General features: G+C 42.0%; 1 protein-coding gene across 2 annotated transcripts in view; it reads left to right on the top strand.

Annotated features, from left to right (window-relative positions):
- Positions 1-20,884, top strand: part of LOC116692143 (nucleolar protein 4) — a 185,689-nt gene that overhangs the window by 28,561 nt on the left and 136,244 nt on the right. For both annotated transcript variants that reach the window (XM_032520194.1, XM_032520193.1), the window contains exon 2: positions 18,162-18,314. In XM_032520194.1, coding sequence (XP_032376085.1) covers positions 18,162-18,314 — 153 coding nt within the window. The remainder of the gene's footprint in view (positions 1-18,161; positions 18,315-20,884) is intronic.

The following is a 20,884-nucleotide window of genomic DNA, read 5'->3' as shown; positions in this document are numbered from 1 at the left end:
CTAAAATGGCCCCCACAGTCACCAGATCTTAAACCCAATAGAGCATCTTTGGGATGTGGTGGAACGGGCGCTTCATGCCCTGGATGTGCATCCCACAAATCTCCATCAACTGCAAGATGCTATCCTATCAATATTGGCCAACATTTCTAAAGAATTGGATTGGATTGGTGGCTGGAGAGATGCCACTTCACCTCCTGGGCACTGCCAGGTGCTGTTGAGCAAGGCACCGTACCCCCCAACCGCTCAGGGCGCTGGTTCGGCTGGCAGCCCACTCACTCTGACATCTCTCCATTAGTGCATGTATAGATCCTGAGCATGTGTGTGTGTGTGTAGCTCAGGATTGTGTGTAAACTAACCAAGTGTGGACACAGAGTGTAAATTGTAATTTCCCCAAAGGGGATCAATAAACAAATTAAAATTAAATTAAAATTAAATGCTTTCAGCACCTTGTTGAATCAATGCCACACAGAATTAAGGCAGTTCTGAAGGCGAAAGGGGGTCAAACACAGTATTAGTATGGTGTTCCTAATAATCCTTTAGGCAAGTGTATATTTGTCCCACACAAGTTGTAATGAAATGTTTTGTCTACTTGTTTTTATTGCATAGTCATTCCATGCTTAAGCCTTAAAGATGCTGAGTCACCTTCTCTCCCAGTGAGCTACCATGTCAGAGGCTGAGTCATGTTTAAAGGTGGAGAACATGAAACATGACGTGGTCAGAGGTAATGTGATAAAGTAGGTCAACAGCCTTTATGTTTTTTGCCTAATTGTTTTATGCATGTCTTATTAGGTCATGTGTATATACAGTAGATACAAAATGTAATTTTTTGTCCTTTTGGCCATTTTTGTGTGTTCTTTTTCTTGTGTGTACTCTTGCCTAAACTCTAAGTTGTTGTCCATTATCCCATCCTCTCTGTCACTCTGTTTTCTGATTTGTACATGTCTGGAGAAAAATCAATACATTTCATTTAATCGATTATTAACTTCTCTGCATCAAGAATTGAATTGTTCTCTTTAGAATTGCGATGCATCTAAGAATGGATTATTTTTCCCACCCGTAATAACGATGACTATATATAATTCTAGATATTTATACCTCACCGGCCCACTTATAGTACCCCATGCTAGTAACGGGTTGGACCCCCTTTTGCCTTCAGAACTGCCTCATTCTTCGTGGCATAGATCAACAAGGTGCTGGAAGCATTCCCAGGAGTTTGGTCCAATTGACATGATGGCATCACACAGTTGCCGCAGATTTGTCGGTGCACATCCATGATCGACTCCCGTTCCACCACATCCCAAAGATGCTCTATGTGTTTGGATCTGGTGACTGGTGGGGCCATTTGAGTACAGCCAACTCATTGTCATGTTCAAGAAACCAATCTGTGATGATTTCCAGCTTTATGACATGGCGCATTATCCTGCTGAAAGTACCATCAGAGTGGGTACATATGGTCATAAAGGGATGGACATGTCAGCAACATATACTCAGATAGGCCTGTGGTGTTGCAACGATGCTCAATTGGTACCAAGGGGCCCAAAGATTGCCAAGAAAATATTCCCCACAACCATGACACCACCACCACCAGCCTGAACCGTTGATACAAGGCAGGATGGATCCATGCTTTCATGTTGTAGACGCCAAATTCTGACCCTACCATCGACTGTCGCAGCAGAAATCGGACTCATCAGACCAGGCAACGTTTTTCCAATCTTCTATGTCCAATTTCGATGAGCTTGTGCAAATTGTAGTCTCCGTTTCCTGTTCTTAGCTGAAAGGAGTGGCACCCGATTGGTCTTCTGCTGCTGTAGCCCATCGCCACAAAGTTCGACGTACTGTGCGTTCAGAGATGCTCTTCTGCCCACCTGTTGTAACGGGTGGTTATTTGAGTCACTGTTTGCCCTTCTATCAGCTCGAACCAGTCTGCCCTTCTCCTCGACCTCTGGCATCAACAAGCATTTCCGCCCACAGAACTGCCGCTCACTGGATGTTTTTTCTTTTCGACCATTCTCTGTAACCCTAGAGATGGTTGTGCGTGAAAATCCCAGTAGTTAGCAATTTCTGAATACTCAGACCACCCTTCTGGCACCAACAATCATGGCCATGTTCCAATTCACTCAAATCACCTTTCTTCCCCCCATACTGTGCTCGGTTTGAACTGCAGGAGATTCTCTTGACCTGTCTACATGTCCAAATGCACTGAGTGCCGCCATGTGATTGGCTGCTTAGAAATTAAGTGTTACGAGCAGTTGGACAGGTGTACCTAATAGAGTCGGGGCCGAGAGTAAATCTTCTGTTTTACATGTGATTATTACACTGTCTGTCTGTATTTTTGTTACGGTGCTCCTATGAACAGATCTGACACCCCCCCCCACTCCACTCTCATCCAAGCAGCGGTGCAGGTCTGACTTTTATGGTGCATGAATGTACCCAATTTTTCAAATACTGTATGTATGATATTACTACAGACATTCCTGTAATCCTACGTTGCAACGTCTGCTGTAATGTATTATCAGCTGGAGCGTGTGCTGATGCTTGAAGTCGCTGTTAGCAGACCATTATCAGATGCTCCCGTGATTATAGCTAATGTTCTTGGTGTGACCGGCCCTTTAGCAAGGCTAACATTAGCACTGTGTACATTAAAATTGAGCCAAACTTGTTTTGGGTATTTTAATCGTAACCTTTGACCATCTCACTGTGTGTTTTCACTTCATCAAAGTTAATTGGGACACTTTGGTCACATAAATATGTCCTGTTCAGCGTTCTGACAAGCAAGATAGCTGGCAAGCTACCACTGGCTGACCTTAGTCACCCTGGTGTCAAGAATTGTTACATTTGGTTGCAAAACAGACAAAACAGTCTATGAACAAAACCTGTTAAAGAAGTCCACTGGGGACCAACTACAATCATTGGAAAGTCATTTAGTTCACAGCAGACATTGGTTTGGCTTAGGGCCCAAAACAGCTTGAGTGCTGCGCCTACGCCTTAGAATGGAAAGTGAAACCTTCCACATTCCAAAATAAATCAATAATTACCTTAATTATGTAAAATTCAATTTTGCCACTATAGACGTCTCTCCCTCTGACTTTGTGGAGCATCGTGGGCATGTATGTGCTTTGTAGTTTGGGTAAATGTTCCTGCTGGTCTGCACACTGGTGTAGAACAGGCTGGTGTCTGGAGTCGGCAGAGGGAGATATGTTCATGTTCATGTGGGACACCGGGCTTCTCATTATCATGCCCCCCCCCCCCCCAAAGCACACATCCCACCTCCCTCCCTCTAGCATCCCTCCTCTTCAATTCTCACTGTCTCCCTACAGACCCCCCCACCGCCCATTCCTCTTCCCTGTTCAGCTTCTCTATAATCTACGTAATAATAGCTATTAACAAACATACATTAAAGGGATATTGTAAAGTCAAAGATTAATATATCTTTCAATATATAAACCAGAAAGATGAATATATCTTACAAATGTGATTTTTTACTTTTTTTTTAAGTGGTGCCTTCTAGACTAGAAAAGCCAGAAAATGCGTTTTTGGCTCATGTGGATGAAAGACAAATCCCAGAATTAGCGCGGAATGTAGCCCCCCCCCCCCGCATGTCTGCACCAGTCCGTGTCCGTAGTAACACATCCCACCTCCTCCAGTCTTACATGACAGGGCAGCATCTGCTTGGGAGGCTAGCAGGCCTGGTAGCTAGATAGTGGAGTCTGGTACCCTATTGGTCAGCCATGTTTCCATAGAAACAAAAACACAGCGGCCTCTGACCTGGCGTTGGATGTTGTCCAGTTTGTTGTCTAATGCTGTCCTTCTAGCATGAGCTGGAACTCCCGCCCTTGTTGATGTCCCCTTACCTGGCCAGCGGCATCAGGTGACACCGCCGGCTGAGGTGCTGGTCTCCGTAGCAGGCGAAGCTCGTAGTGTGTTGAGAATTCCGTCTGTAATAAAGATTGGTGGTACACATGTGCGGTAGTATGAATACACATAATTAAAAGTCCAACCCCCTATGGGTTGAAAACATGCAGGGTCATTAGAAAATACTACCGGGTCTCTACTGATAAAAAGCTTAATGCTTATTGGTCTAGTATCCCTTTAACGGTTCAATTTTTAAGTGTGTGCTTTCGAGCATTTCAAACATTTTAAAGACTCTCTGGTGACATGTAACATTCTGTTTTATTATCAGAGCAGGTAACCGCTCAATGTAAAGAAAGTATTCGCTGTTGTATAAATGTCATATAATCTTTTTCTTTTTTTTATGGCATCTGCAATTTGTCTGTCATCTATTGATGTTTTCACATCACAGATGATGAACTAAGACATTCCAATGTGAGCCTTGTCATAGCAGATGAATATGTGTTCTCTTTACAGGGTCCTAAAAGTCTTAAAAAAACACTTTTTATTTTACTGTATCACTTTACATGAATATTTTTTTTAAACTTACTTTCTACTAATTAAAAAAATAAGTAATGAAATTTGAATGGTAGCCGATTACCAATACCTGGGGGTTTTGGAGCTGCAGCACCCCTAGAAAATACTGAGCGTCCATGTGTGCCAGACTGCCAGTAGGCTCCATTCATTTAAAATGGAGCGTGTGAGCTCTGATTGCAGTTACGTGTCAGTGGAACTTCTCATCTCCAATCCTATCTGTATTGGTGAGAAGTGGCGCTGGCCTGAGTTGAAAGCTACTACATTACCGCTTTATTATTTTCAACGAAGACTGACAGATCTAATATACATGTTATCATTTATTTCTTAGACTGTCAAAGGGTATCTGTCTGCCAGAAGCTGCTCTCCCTCACCCTTTGCTTGCCGTAGCTGGTGTGTGTGAGTGACAGCCGGGTTACCTTACGCCCGCAATCACTTGTGGAGCATTATAACTTATACAAAAAGCCAGCTCACAGCGGGTCTGTGAAGGTGGACAGGCCGAACAAGCATTGACCTGTCACGGCAGACTGTGGAGCTTCTGAAATCCGACACAGTGGGACCAAATTTGCAATTAGCCATCAATTTTCTAAAAGCGGCACACCTACACACTTGTCTATGAATTTCTGATTGGGCGTGCCAGCTGTCAATGTGGGCAGGCCCAGGCCCATCCGTGTCTGACAGGGGGGGGGGGGGCGTGGCATTACGGTAGTGGCTCTTCAACGTGTGCATTATGATGTGTCACAATTAGTTCCACCTTGGCTAGATAAAGAGAATATATAATGTAATATAATATGCCAATGTAAATGCCAATCGCTTCAGTGATTGTGTCACCCCGTTCTGATTTTTTTTTTTTTTGTCTGCACCTCGGAGATCGGCACATCTGGGTGGTGCCGTCAAACAGCGTGTTGGGGGTGCTCCACCTTTGCTAGGGTATGTTTGAAATGCAGCCAACATGCTATCGCACCACACAGATGTGCCGATCACCGGGGTATGAAAAGAATCATAACGGAATGACACAATCACTGGAGCGATTGGCATTCACATTGGCGTATTATATTACATTATATATTATCTTTATCTAGCCAAGTTGGAACTAATTGTGAAAACTCATAATGCACATGTTTTATTCATCATCATCCTTTTTATTTTGTTTTTAAGTTTCATAGCCTAAGAGCGATTCATACTTTATTATCTGATGTTTTTAGAGTACAAAGATGCCTTACAAAGCAAATGTGAACTAAATGTTGAGTATTATAATAAAATGTTTGATTAAATCCAGGTGACATTACTTGGTAAATTATTATTTTCTCAGGCCTAAAATCCATATGGATTTTCCATTATATGGCCATAAAGTTGGCATTAAATTTCATTCTAGGTGATATTGAAATGATCTTAAAAAGATTTCAATTTAACTGAAGAATCCTGGGGGTACCCTGCAACTGGGTCATTTATTGGGGAGGTTTCATGGTTCTACTAGTTGAAATATTTCCCCTATTCACCTGTAGTGTCTCCCCCTAAGGTAATTACAAATGCCCTTTGTTATAATATCACACTAATTAGGTTAATATCGTAGCCCGCATGTCATGAAGACTGGACATCTGCCCAGGCCTGCTTTATCTGCTCTCTTTTTTTAATCTGTCCTAATTTATGGACTGCACTGAGGAGGAGGAGGAGTGGAATAAGAGGATGAGAGATGGAAGGCCTATTTGGACAAAAAAGCAGAAAAACATGCAGCATCTGGGAAAGAGTGTTTGGATTGTGGGATCAAATCCTCCAGAGAGAGATGGAGATGATGTCTGGACAGAGTGATGGGATGCTGCTGTATATATAGAGAGGGATCGGTGAGCAGGATGGGTGAATGGAAGACAGGATGGGTGAATGGTGAGGGGGGGGTTGTTGGTTTGGGTCATGGCCCATATATCTGCTACCACTCCTGCATGCTGCTGAATGTGAAGACTAAGCAGGATTACTACTGACTGTGTTGAGGTAGCCTGTGTTCTGTTCCTCCCTGCCAGGGATAGACTGATCAGCGAGCCCTTTTTTGGTTTACAGACGATCTGTATCTGCGTTTTTATTTGTCTTATAACCGATAAAATTAAGGAATTAAAAAGTTTGCTTCTTTGGCTCGACTCCACCTCTGTGTTGGTCCCTCTGCTTTGGTTTACTCACCACTGAGTCTGACTTAATGCCCCCCCCACAACACTACTTGCCTCTCTGTTACTGGGGATTATTAAATTGCTATAAGCATTTGAACAAAGTTTTGTGTTGGATTTTGTAACATTCCAAGATCTTGATTTTGACTTTAAGATTTTCAATGGTACAGTAAATGCATAATGGTTCAAAGGATCAGTTATCGGTTTTATGCACTACTACTAATCGATATCGGACATCAACTATGCATGGAAAATGCTCTAATTCATTTGAAAGTTCTTCACTCCACTGTTCAGACACAGCAGGCTCCCGACATTAACATCACCAGCAACTACCAACCTACGTTTTGGCCAATCAGAATGCATGCAAGCACGCTAGGCCAATATTTTGGTGCATGTGTGTGTCCAATCCCAAGTCACGAGTACGCTTTGTACCACAAGCTCTTTGTTTTTGAAAAATAAATAAGCCAAATAAACTTGCAAAGTTTAAAAAAAGAAAATATTCTTACACCTATTGTATTACAACAATAAAATACAACCGTATAGCTTTTGAATTGCAGTTTCTCTTTCACACGCTTCATTCAAATCAAATAATTTCCTAATTTCCTGAATTATATATGAAAATATGCTGGCTCTACATGCTGTTTTTCCTGTAAAAATGTCAAAAGAAACAATAATTTGAATTCCCGTCTCAATAACGCGAAGGTGGAAAATAGCGACTGTTAAAGTTAAAATTTGTGCCTTGAAAACCTAGTATGTCCAAAACCGTTGGTTTCTTATCAAACCAATTAAGTGCCCAATTTAAAAGTAGCTCTCTCAATTAACACAGCTTTGTTTTGTCTTTAGCTTTCATTTTTAAATTGAATCCGCTTCACACATGTGAATGTGTTTCCACACGGCGGTAACAGTGCGGTTAACAGTCATGGCAACAGAAACAAGCATATGGAAGCGTATGATAGCCAGCAGGGGGCAAAGCTCAGGTATAAGTTTAAAATAAAATCAGTGAAACTTTTTTTCACCATAGAACAACCTTGTTTGTGTGCTTAGCAACAGGCAATTGGGTTTTTCTTCCGTTGTAATAATCCTGGAGGATAATTAACCATGAAACAATGGCAGATTAATGTGATTGTTGTGTCACACAGCAGCTCTGAGGATGCGGGTTGAAGATGACATTTCCTTTCTTCTAGCTTCTGTCTTTACAAGAAAAAGACGGCATTTGTTCAAATGCTAACAACAAACACTTGTGGTCATCCAAATCATTAGTGCCCACACTTGAGTCGAGTATTTGGGTGGATAATTTGATGTGATTGTTAAAAACCTATAAAAACCATTTGATACCCATTGTGTGAATGGAAGCATTAGGTTGCTTGCTCTTTGGGGGAAGTTGTTGGGTCTTTCTAAAGTTCTAAATTATAGAGTGTGGTCTAGATCTACTATATCTGTGAAGTGTCCTTAGCCCGGCACGAGTAATCGTTATGAAATCGCGATCTCAATTCACCCTGTTCACAATTTATTTTTTTAAATAACTTTGATTTTATGACTTTGATTCTCATGTAATTTTACGAGCCAACTGCATTACACACACTACTACTTTCTCCTGTGAGTTTTAAACATAGACTGTATAAAATAGGTGTTAAAGCGCTGCAATGCTCTCCCTTCTCCTCACTGGAGCCTCTCTATTTACAGGCTGGTGGTGATGCCCAATGTGCTATAGGTGCCAAAATAAATCTATATTTGGTACTGCTAATTTATTTTGTTTTGTCATGGTCAAAAAAATCGTGTTAGAGAATCGTGATTCATATTTTCCCCCGAATCGTGCAGGCCTAGTGTCCTGACACAACTTATGTTCTTCTGACTGCAGAAGTGGAACTTGGTACTGTGTTATTTCTGTTGATACCTTTTAAGGTATCGGCCCTAAAAGTGTCTGCTACATCCACGTAAATTACATTGTAATAATAAAATGGCATTTTAGCACAGGTTTAGAATGAATCCAGACCATTTAATGACACATCGGGACTGATAAGACCCAATCAAGGAGGGAACGTAACGGTCTGGGTCATAGTCTCCAGGTCTGGGTTATAGTCTCCAAAGGTCTGGGTCATTGTCTCCAAAGATCTGGGTCATTGTCTCCAAAGATCTGGATCATAGTTTCCAAAGGTCTGGGTCATAGTCACCAAAGGTCTCGGTCATAGTCTCTAAAGGTCTGGGTCATCGCCTCCAAAGATCTGGGTCGGTCATCTTCTCCAAAGGTCTGGGTCATCTTCTCCAAAGGTCTTTTAAGGGCTTAGGCTGGACCAGTGGTGTGGCCGCCAGGCAACAATGTAGCAAAAGAAATGTGTGTGGATGTAGCCTTTGACCTCTTAAAACAACCTGAACAGAGTAGTTTTATCAGCTTAACCAACCAGAACATATTCATAAGTCATTGTTTTAGGAGGCAATTGGAATTTAATTGGAAATGAATGAGGTTGAATGAAGTTTTCTCTTTGCTTGCTAACCCCTTCTTGTCGCTGTAAAGCTGCAGAAAGCTTCACTTAATTTCTGCTGAACATGGATGGTAATGTTTTTCTCAACATTGTGGCTGATATTTGACAGTAGATTATTCTGTGTGTGTACAAAGTCAAACTGGGGGAAACTTCATCGGCATTTTACACCATTTATCACGTCGTATTGCATGAAATGTTCCTGATATGACACACCTATGAAATATTAATGCTGACTATACTGATTGTCAGTCTTTTTTTAGTCTGATTGTGTTGTTGAAGTGGGAGCTAGGGCTTTTTCTACTGCATTGCATTATGGTACCTCGGGACTGAAGGAGTGTATGTTTTTGGTCTCCTTTTGTGTGCTTGTGTTAGTCAGCATTTGTGTATAACATTGTGTGCGGTCGGAAAGCTATATTTGCTGTGCTTGCATGGGTTTCTACATTTGGTGTGTCTGCACGTCTCTACATATTGTGTGTATGTGTGTGTGTGTGTGTGTGTGTGTGTGTGTTGTGATGAAGGTTGGCTACTGCTGCTTATGGAACTGTACACACTTTATCCTGCTGTAGCTGTGTGTGTGCATGTGTCCCGGTCTGTTGGATGAAGAGGGGTGGAGAAGGAGGATGAGCAGCAGCGGTGGTGTGGAGGGGGCAGTTAGCTTTCACTGAATGTCCCCCACGTGTATCCTAGCAACAGGGTGGTTTGGAAAGGGGATGGAGAGATGAATAGAGGGAGAGAGCCCACAAAAACACCAGAGGAAATGAGAGAAAGCGAGAGAGGCTGCTAATAATGTGTGTGGGTGGAGGCAGTGGAGGTGCAGCAGGTCAGAGCAGAGATGGCGGGTCAGATAGAAAGATGATTTCTTTTATATTTCGTGGAAATATAAAACAAATGTATGATAGAAATACCTAGAAAATCTTTGAAATGCCATTAAATAAAATCACAAAATGTGTTTACATTTGCTTTGGTCCTGCTAAATAAATGTGGTCACAGACCCTCCACTGGCCTCCAGCCATGAGTTCAGCCAGCCACGGATAGCCGCAGAGAAGAGGATGGAACCACAAATCCTGTGTCCCACATCCAGCCAGAAGACCGAGTGGGACACCATCAACACAGACCTCGTCTACCTATTAGAACAGAAGGGTTCTGCTGAAAGAACTAAACCACATGGGAGCCATCATCTGCAGTTATGGCATCGAAAGATATAGTTCAAAAGCAAAGACGGATGCAGAAAGATCCTTCAACCCAGACTAAGTCCAGGAGGCTGTTGGAAATTGACAGGTTAGGGAAGGAAAGAAGGCAGCTGAAAAAGGAATGGAAGAAGGCCACAGGGGTGGAAAGGAAAGGTCTTGATGCGGTGCCGAGAGCAGAACGGGCAAGGTCCGCTTCTAACCCTACAGCTTTATCAGGTGCCTCTCTCACAGAAAGAGAAGTGGGAGCCTCACAGTACAAGATCTGGAGGAGCAGCTCTCCAGCCACCAATCCACACTTCGTACTTATGGTCCGTGCTTGAACCAGCGAACCTCCAGTTCCTAACCCAACGCCCTACGGACTGAGCTACTGCCACCCCTTACCATGACACCAATTAAACAAGCTGACTTGACATAAGGAAATTAGACGGGGGAAACACCTTTTCAAACTGTGGTTTGAGACCTGAAACTGGGTCATGGGGCTGTTGCTTGTGAGCTGAGAAACTGTTTTAGTTTTAATGAGTCTGACCCCCAGAGAGAGAGAAGTCTTAAGTCCCACTGGGTCTCTGGTTAGGGGAAAATTAGTCTATATCCTTGACGTTCCACTTCCAGAACTGCTCCGTTGCTGATGGAAATTCAGTTGGATTTCACTCATTTAGCCCGAAAATCCGTTGCGTTTTTGAGGACTATGGTTGCCTGGTCTTCAGATCTCTGCAGAGTAAATCCAGACAGCTAGCTAGACTATCTGTCCAATCTGAGTACTAGGTGTACCTGTCCTCAGTCTCTGCAGGGTAAATCCGACAGCTAGCTAGACTATCTGTCCAATCTGAGGACTATGGTTACCTGGTCCTCAGGTCTCTGCAGGGTAAATCCAGACAGCTAGCTAGACTATCTGTCCAATCTGAGGATATGGTTACCTGGTCCTCAGACCTCTGCGGGTAAATCCAGACAGCTAGCTAGACTATCTGTCCAATCGGAGTTTTCTGTTGACGACTAAAACTATTTCTGAACGTACACATGTTCCACTAAAACAACTTCCTTCCTGAGACTATTTAGCAGAGGCACCGTGGCTCCGTTCGGACTTGCCCGCCCAAATGATTGTGATTGGTTTAAAGATATGCCTATAAACTAGAACATCCCAGAATGCTGTACCCACCTTTGCAGAGCTGTGGAAGAAGGTCTGGCAAAGCCAGACTAGGGGAAAAGAAATTTAAAAATAGTTTTAGTAGCAGTTCTTTGTCATGGCTGCTGCACAGGACATGTGTGTGCACAGCCTGCAGCCTGTGTGTATGTGTGTGTGTGTGTGTGTGTTTACTGTGTTTAGTAGTATGTTCACTCAAGTGTGTCCTGTCCTCGCACCTCTCTCTCCATCCCCTTTCTGACTTTGACCCTTCTGCTCGGCCAGTAGGAAGTGGGGGTTCTGTATTTGTGTGGTTTGTTTGTGTTGTATGTGTGTGTGTTGTGTGTGTGTGTGTGTGTGGTTGTGTGTGTGTGTGTCAGTCTGGTCTGTGTTTGTGCATCCTGTCCTGCTGCTGTGCCTTAAGGTGATGCCTCAACATGCACGCACCACACACACACACACACACACACACACACCCACACAACACACACACACACACCACACACAACACACACACACACATCCTGCCCGTGGCCACAGGGAGGTGTGTGTGTGCATGCTGTCACATAAGCTACAGTCCCGGGCCAATGATGTGCCCTAACAGCAGCCCTGTGTGTGTGTGTGTGTGGGTGTGTGTGTGTGTGGTGTTGGGGTGTGTGGGTGTGTGTGGGTGTGTGGTATGCTCTGTATCTGTGTGCATGTGTGTAATTGAATCTAAGTATATATTATTTTTATTTTTTTGCATGTGGTGGTTTTATGTGTGTGTGTGTGGTTTTACGTCACTTTCACTTCCAGTATCAGGGACAACGAGCATGGGAGCAGACGTGGAGGACAAACATGTCCTGTGGTGTGTGTGTGGTGTGTGGTGTGTGTGGGTGGTGTGTGTGTGTGTGTGGTGTGGTGTGTGGGTGTGTGTGTGGGTGTGTGTGTGTGTGTGTGTGTGTGTGTGTGTGTGTGTGTGTGTGTGTGTGTGTGATGTGCCGGGAGAGGGAAAGGGCATGCTGGCCTGGTATGCTGTAAACACACATCAGAGAGAAGACCACAGTATATACTGGAGGTCCTGCGTCACAGGGGACGACCTCAAAACCGGGTACACTCGCGCTCTGGAGTCATCTCCTTACAAAACATCATATGATGCACATTATTACTTAAGTAAAGAGAGTGATGGCATTATAAACTTCTGACACTTGTTTTTATTCATGCATGAGAAATAGAAAACTTTTTAAATAGATGTACAGTTGTATATGCAGTGAATGAGTTACAACAGATCTTATCTTTTTAACCAACCTTCTTTAACAAATTGGTAACATTACCTTTGGCAACAAATTAAACACTGACATTACCTGCAGTGTTGCAAAACCCGATGGCAGTAAAATCCCTTTTCTCCTCTGAAATTGCCTCTTATGTGTGGAGACACATAAATGTCAGGGTTGTTGGTTTAATTATATAAATCTCTACTTAACACATACAGTGTGTGAACCATGAGGCAGTTTAAAGTAGCTCACTCCTTTTTTTTCTTGGGTTTCTCATTGAAAACTAAAGAACTCCTATTTCTGTCTGGGGCCCAATATTACCTTTACATATCAGATATCTATCAAGAAACTAAAAATGATTTTAATTGGAGTTAGTCCATTAATACTAATTAACATAGCATTTCCTATTGTTTCTATTAGACCTCCTTTATACTCTGCTTCTGACTGGCTAGTAGTCCTTACCTAGGTACTGATCGTGTGCAACTCCCAACAAAGATAGGACAGAAGTGAGATGTCTCACTCTGTAGCCAAAACAGAGAGCTCAACACACAGGGTGAAAGAGGATCTGCAGCAATGTGCAGTACAACAAAAATAGGATGTTTTTGATGTAACTATGTAAACCTATTTTGATTTAACCTCTAAATACAATTATTTAGCTGTGTTGGTTATCATTTAGCACCGATGGAGTAGTTGAGCAGACAAAGAACCAAACCAGACCACCTCCTGAAACTCAACACAAAACAAAAAAGACGTCACATCGCTGCCCAGATCCTTTTGATTGATGGGTTTATTAAACGTCCATCACAACAATAATAAAGATTGATGATTAAAATTACAATTAAAAATGTACGTTATTCTGCACAAGTTTCAGCGGGATCACTAAACACACTGACGGTGTGTGTGGAGTTTAATCCTTCACCTGCATCGCACCTCTGACCAAGCTTACTTCATCAAGCTTACTCCACCGCTTCATCTCTCTATGCCGCTCCTTTGTCTCCTCTCCACTGTCCTCTTTTCCTCCACCTCTCCTCCTTCCAACTGCCACTAACAGCAGCAGCAGCTAGTATCTATCCTTCTGTCTTCCTTTCTTTTTCCTCTTTCACACCCTCCTCCTCCTCCTTTCTGCCTGGCAGTTGTAAATGGCATTGGGGGTGGGGGGGCATTAGAAACATCCCCTCTCTGATAAGCTGCAGCGGGTTACCATGGCAACGGATATTACAGTACCTGCCGAAAGGGGAGGGGAAGAGGTGGAGAGAGGAAGACAGACACAGAGAAAGAGGTGGTGGGTCAAGAGTGTGTGTGTGTGTGTGTGTGTGTGTGTGTGTGTGTGTGTGTGTGTGTGTGTGTGTGTGTGTGTGTGTGTGTGTGTGTGTGTGTGTGTGTGTGTGTGTGTGTGTGTGTGTGTGTGTGTGTGTGTGTGTGTGTGTGTGTGTGTGTGTGTGTGAACGACAGAAAGACTTTAGTTTACTTCATTACTTATACTTCATTAGATGCTCTACATCTGGTAAAGGCCACACTTGGAACACTGCTTTAGAATAATTAGGACACACACAAACAAACACACACCTGTCACCCTTGCCATCCTCACACAGACAGGTAGACAGGCGTCCCGCTTGCTGTCGGCTAGATATTTAACACAGTTCACACACAGAACAGGTTGTGTCATGTAACGTAGGAATGAAATATTCTTTCAGACATCCGTGAACTGTCCGGCCCCAGAGTCTCCACTCGAGCATCAGCTGTGCGTCTCCACACAGCAAGAGAACAGCCCCACTAATCAATAATTGTATAGTAACAATAAATAGAAGGGTTTGCTCATAGTGAAAAATCAGCAGAGAATAATTACCAACTTTGTGGCTCTACAAAACAAGACAACTTTATTTATTTAGCACAAGTCAAAATGTCAAAGTGCTTTTACATTAAACATTACAGAGCGAAACCAAACCTGAATTACAGAGAATAGAAAAAATACAATAAGACAGGTATGAAATACAAGTTAGAATATGGATAGAATAAAATGAGTCTTTCTAACACCTCCGGCCAGAGTAGAGATTTTGGAATACTTTGTTTGCACGTTTGAGCGTAAACTGAGACAAACGGTGGTTTAGGCAGCTGTGGAAGTGAGGAAGAGAAGAGAGAGGAAGAGATCCTGATTGGCTAACGTGGGCTTGAGCTTCTCGTTACACTGCCACCTACAGGCACGCCCTCATACTCTGCTTCTGACTGGCTAGTAGCCCTTACCTAGGTACTGTCAGGGCACGCCCTCATACTCTGCTCCTGACTGGCTAGTAGTCCTTACCTATCTACTGTTAGGGCACGCCCTCATACTCTGCTCCTGACTGGCTAGTAGTCCCTACCTATCTACTGTCAGGGCACGCCCTCATACTCTGCCTCTGACTGGCTAGTAGCCCTTACCTATCTACTGTTAGGACACGCCCTCATACTCTGCTCCTGACTGGCTAGCAGTCCTTACCTAGGTACTGCACATGTGCGACTCCTAACAAAGATTAAACAGAGCTGAGATGTCTCACTCTGCAGCTTATTGTTATCAACTGTGTTGTTAAAAGGCTAATATTCCTACCATTATAGCATACATAACATGATTTATTAGGAAACACCCAGCAATACTGTGAGATTGGCCCTTACATCAGGCTGCTTAGATTAAACGACTGACTATTCAGTCTCCCCCCTACAAGATATACGACTGAATATAAAAATATCCAAGACACAAGTGATGAGCATCTGCTGAATTAGGGTCCTGTTTTTATGGTCCAATGCAGGCACTGGTAGGAAACCCTCCTCTGTGCACTCTAGCACACAACCTGTTGCGCGCGCGCACACACACACACACACACACACACACACACACACACACACACACCTGCCCGTGTATGTCATATCGCTCATTATTTACCATGGTAACCATAGTAGCAGGCTTCACCATGTGCTACAGGTTGCAGCTGGGGAGTGAGGTGTGTGTGTGTGTGTGTGTGTGTGTTGTGTGTGTGTGTGGGTGTGTGTGGTGTGTGTGTGTGTGTGTGGTGTTTGTTGTGTGTTGTGTGGTGTTTGTGTTGTGTGTGTGTGTGTGTGTGTGTGTGTGTGTGTGTGATGCACCACCTGTTGTTATTCACTGACACATTTTTCTGAGCAGGTAACACAGCCCTCCTCCCTCTCCATCCATCACTCTATTTCTCTTCCTCCCCCCCCATCGTTTTCTCTCCTCTCTATCTTCTCTATTGTCCCTCTTTTTCTTTGTCTAAAAACCCAATGTACACACTCACTGTTCCCACCCTTCTGAGCCCCTCTTTCCACCGAGGTACACCCCACTCCCACAGCCTTGTGGGAAACGGTGTTTCCCGAGACTTCCTGGAATTCCCATGTTTTTGTGGGTGTGAGAGACGGAGAGCTCTGTCCTCTGGGAAGTTTGGTTAACAACCAGTAGGTGTACATCATGAATTTATTTCACACCATTAAACATCAGAAGAAATTGGCATGTTGGCAATCGCACTTTAATTATCTACGGCAGCTAAAGACGTAAAGATGTGACATTAATTTGCCTCTATAAATGTTTCTAATTCTAATTTTACATGTTGCCCACATGTTTTATAATTACGTGTTATTCACTTGGACATGTGTGAATGTAATACATAATAACTTTCAAACTCCGTCATTAGCGCAGCCTGTAAGAACACTTGTCTTCCTTGCTGTTAAATTTCCTCCGTAATAAGTCCATTTTGGACAGTTAATAATAGCATAATCATTTTTAATCCTGTAATCGTCAAGACGAATGATTGCAGTACTTGATTAGATTTGTATCGTGATCATGCAGCTTAAATCCAGCAGTACAATACACTCTTTGTTACAGCGCCTGTTCTCTTCAAAAAGAACAGAAGTTACTGTAAATTACAGATGACTCATAACTTAAGTCCCATATTGTGTTCATTTTTATTTTGTCTACTACACCATGTTTACATGCTTTAATGTTCAAAAACACTTTATTTTTCTCTTACTGTCTTTCTAAATATACCAGGCGTCCTGACAGCTCGTTTAAAGTCAGTTTCTGAATACTGGTTGTATGCATCTCACTTCACAGAGTGTTTTTATACTTTCACAGTACCTACAGTATATAGTACCTTGACCTGCTTTATAATGAAAAAGACTTGGAAATCTCACTTTTTACAACATGGAGCCTTCATAAAGAACGATTTTTAATAGTATAGAGTAAAGACGGGAGTCAATAACCAAGCTTTTATTTGAAATGAATGTCTTTGTTTTCATTTTCTATTTGCGGTAAAGTGAGAAAGTAGTCCTGCAGTGCCATCCTACAGCACTGAAGAGATGATATTCGAGTAGGATGTGAGAGGATGCTGGAGTTCTTTGTTTCCTCCACTTAACTAACTTTGACTTTGTTTTTAGCTTAAATCTAAAGTTAAAACTCCATTTAGTCTCTTTAACCAATCTTTTTATTAATGCACTTTTTGGCTATTTTTTGTATATCAAGTGTCCTTGGGTTACTTCCAATATAATGTGTTTTTTTTTTTTTTTTATCGCTTGGACATTATAACAAATAGAGGCAGGGCTGAAACTTACCATTTCACTATTGATTCATTTTTTCAGTTAATTGTTCTAAAATTTAGTGAAAACCACCTGTTACAAGTTCCCTGAACTCATCATACAGTTTGTTTCAACACACAGTTTCACGGTCCAAAACCCAAAGATATTCACTTCTAAAAATTGCAAATGAAAAGAAGCAAATCCTCATGTTTTTTTTAGTTTTTTCTTGATAAATAAATGATTGAAACGATTAGTTTTCTGTCGATCATCTTATGCATTTATCAGTTCATTCTTTATTTCTGTCTATAAACGTCCAGAACATGATGCATTTTCTGTGGTCACGATACTTCTAAGCTATTCATTGAGATCAGTTTCTGTGCAAAGTTCCAGAGTATATAGGCCAAACTAATATATTAATACATATCTATTCCACCTCCTAGTTTAAACAGTAGCTCATGAGGGAGTCCCATCATCTAAACCCTGCCCAGATTTTCTCATGTCTCCAACATCTATCGCTCTGGATGAGTCCTTTCTCATTCGCTGTTTTTGAACTTAATTTGTGAGCTCATCCTGAGATGTCCCACGTTCCTTTTTTGTCTCGTATTGACTACTGCCGTGTATTCTGGGATTGGCCAGTCATCTTTATCCCACCTGCAGCTTGTCCAGAATGCGGCTGCTTGATTTTTGACTGGTACCAGAAGGAGGGATATCATATCTCCCCGATATTGGCTTCTCTTCGCTGGTTACCGGTCAGATATAGTTGTTGGGCTGCTACATTGTGTCTATATTTTTATAGACACAATGAATTGTTTTTATAGCATAATATGACTTTGTACAGCACTTTTTTTTAGCCTACGTTGGTTTTAAATCTGCTCTATAAATACATTGACTTGTCTTGGTTTGATTCTTTGTTGCATACCACTCTGGCCTCATGTCTCCTGTCTCCTGTCTGTACCCCCCCCCCCCCCCCCCCCCCCCACCCCCTTTTCCAGACTGTGGACGGAGTACCAGGGGTGGACTCATCCCTGAAGCGTGTGGCGGTGGTGGAGGATTTCTTCGACATCATCTATGCCATGCATGTGGAGATCAGCTGCGACCCGGGCAAAGCCCCGAAGCACGCCGGCCAGAAGAAGACCTACAAAGCTGTAAGAGAGCTAGCGAGTTACCATTTCTAATGAGGACATGCTGTCTCGTGTGAGACACTTTTGAATTTAAAGGTGTGCTTCTTCCTGGTGGCTTGGGTCTGTCGTCTTTGTTCTCTCTTGGCCTTTGAGTTTGTGGTCTCTCTCTACCTTTTAGTTGTCACGCCTCTGTTTCCTCGGTCTCACGCCATCCTCCAACCTCCCCCCCCCCCACACACAGCGTCTTCTCTCTTTCACAACGTCCGTTGCTCAACACTCTGTCCTCTCCCTCTCTCTATCTCCCTCTCTCTCTATTTTCTCTCTTCCTCTTTTTGGGGGCTTCATTCCTCTTTTACTGTCTCTGGCAACAAAAGAGAAAAGAAACAGACAAGTTTCAGTTTCGGTCAGATGGATTGCAGTCTTAAAAAATAAAAAAAATTAAAAAAAATAAAAAAAGCAGACCTATTCAGTTAATTTCTACTTTCACTTTGTGTGTTCTTATCTAATCTATCTTTTTCTAAAACCGGATTATTCATTTAATAAATTAGTCCATCAACAGAAAATATTTGGAAACTGTTTTCATTTTTCAAAGCATGTTCTTCTTTTCCAGTCTTTTCTTCTTCACTGATGATAAACTGAATATCTTTGAGTTTGTGACTGCTGCGGAGAGAGAACATTTAATCACTTATTTGAGGAAGGGATTGACAGATTCATTGCTAAGAAAATATTTGTTAGCTGCTGCTTTTGAAAAACAAACTCCATATTTTTCCTAATGTATGATTTTGAGTTATGACTTAAAAATTATAATATATGTATTTGTCGGTTTGTCTGGAGAAAGGAAATCAACATGTGCTGTTACATTTCTGCTCTGCTGTCTCAGCTGGTGACACTGCCCTCTTTTGGGACCATGTAGGGAGTGCAGCTTCCACACATTGATCTCTTTGTAGAAAGAGGAACTCTGTCTGTCTTCTCTTTGTTGTCGTTCTTTATTACTCTTCATACATTCCATCTCCTTCCTCTTTATCTTATCCTGAAATCTGTATGTCTCTATGCTTTTGCCTTCTTCCAAAGTATTAATTCTTTTGCATGGACTGGGGTTGGTCTGTCAGACTGTCCTCTGTGTCCTTCTACATTATGAATATATATAATAAACATAGTGTATGGTTAAAGCCAGGATCTAGCGTACCGTACCACTTAGCTTCAGGTCTGAGTGCCACCAAAGGCTGTGAGTGACATTTGCCTTTGCTTTACCCCTCCTTCCCACACACACACACACACACACACACACACACACACACACACACACACACACACACACACACACACACACACACATACACTCGCAAGCACTGCGCAGCAACCCCCATCCACCCACGCCGGCTAATTTCCACCCTTCCTCCTCTCCTCTTTTGTGTCTTTGTGCGTCTCTTCCAGAATAAATGTTTGATTTATACAAACGCATATAGACTCACATTCTCAGCAGCAACGAGGAGTGAAGACGCTCTTTAAAAAAAAAAAACGTCATCTTTGAGACTAAAATTGGCCAGTTTTATTATTTGGTAAAATGTAGACAACGTGACTTGAGTTATATAGTTTTTTTTAGTGGTTTAATAATTAGTACACATTAGATTTTAGTGTCAATCACTAGACTAGGGGTGCAAGATATTAGGGCCCGACCGATATATCGGCGGGCCGATATTATTGGCTGATATAAAAAAAAAATACAGGTATATATATATAGAATATATTCATTCATCAGAATCATTCATAATGACAAATAAATGATTCTGATAAAAGATAAAAACAACAATCAACTATCTTATAAATTTTGGAGTTGCATAGTTTGTCCACCAGAGGACGCTCTACAATGTCCCGTACCCCTTGTGTGCATATTTCAACAGAGTGATAGTCGAAATATGCACACAAATTGAAGAAATAGATAGACGAAAAAACATAACGAATCAGAGAAAGAAAAGTCCTGTCCTGCTCTCTTCATTTATTTATTTTCTACTGTCCTGTTTGTAGACATGGTCTTTATTCATTTATTCATGTCGGTCAATTGAAATAAACCTTGTGTTGTATTTGTTATGAATCTATTTTGATGCGTTTCCCGTAACTTTTGTAAATTTACATGTTTAAAAATATAAAAATGAATATTGATATCGCGATATAAATAATCAATACGGCAATTTCACATTTTGTCAATATCGTGCAACCCTACCTCAGCCTGAAGTTGTTTTGTGTGTAGTGCTTTGTCAGATGACAATACACAGATGCAGATGGAGCACAAGAGACTCTCATTTGACTCTCTTTTGAAAAGTCTTTCTGGGAATATGCATAGGCAACACCTCAACACAACATTAGTGTCAATATGCACCACACAGGAGGGACAAAAATGACTGCATGTCCCAGACAGTCATACAGTATGTTTTGGCAGCTATTCAGATGATCAACATGCTGTAAATGTTTCAGTGGTTATGATTTGTGGAGGTTAGAGTCCGACCGATAAAGGATTTTTTAGGCCAGTACTGATACAAATATTTGGTCATTTAAAAATCCAATATTCCAATTTATCGATATATATATATATATAT

This window comes from Etheostoma spectabile, chromosome 7 (assembly GCF_008692095.1).
Source record: "Etheostoma spectabile isolate EspeVRDwgs_2016 chromosome 7, UIUC_Espe_1.0, whole genome shotgun sequence".
In the NCBI taxonomy this organism is placed as follows: Eukaryota; Metazoa; Chordata; class Actinopteri; order Perciformes; family Percidae; genus Etheostoma; species Etheostoma spectabile.
This window is presented reverse-complemented; position numbering and strand designations above follow the sequence as displayed.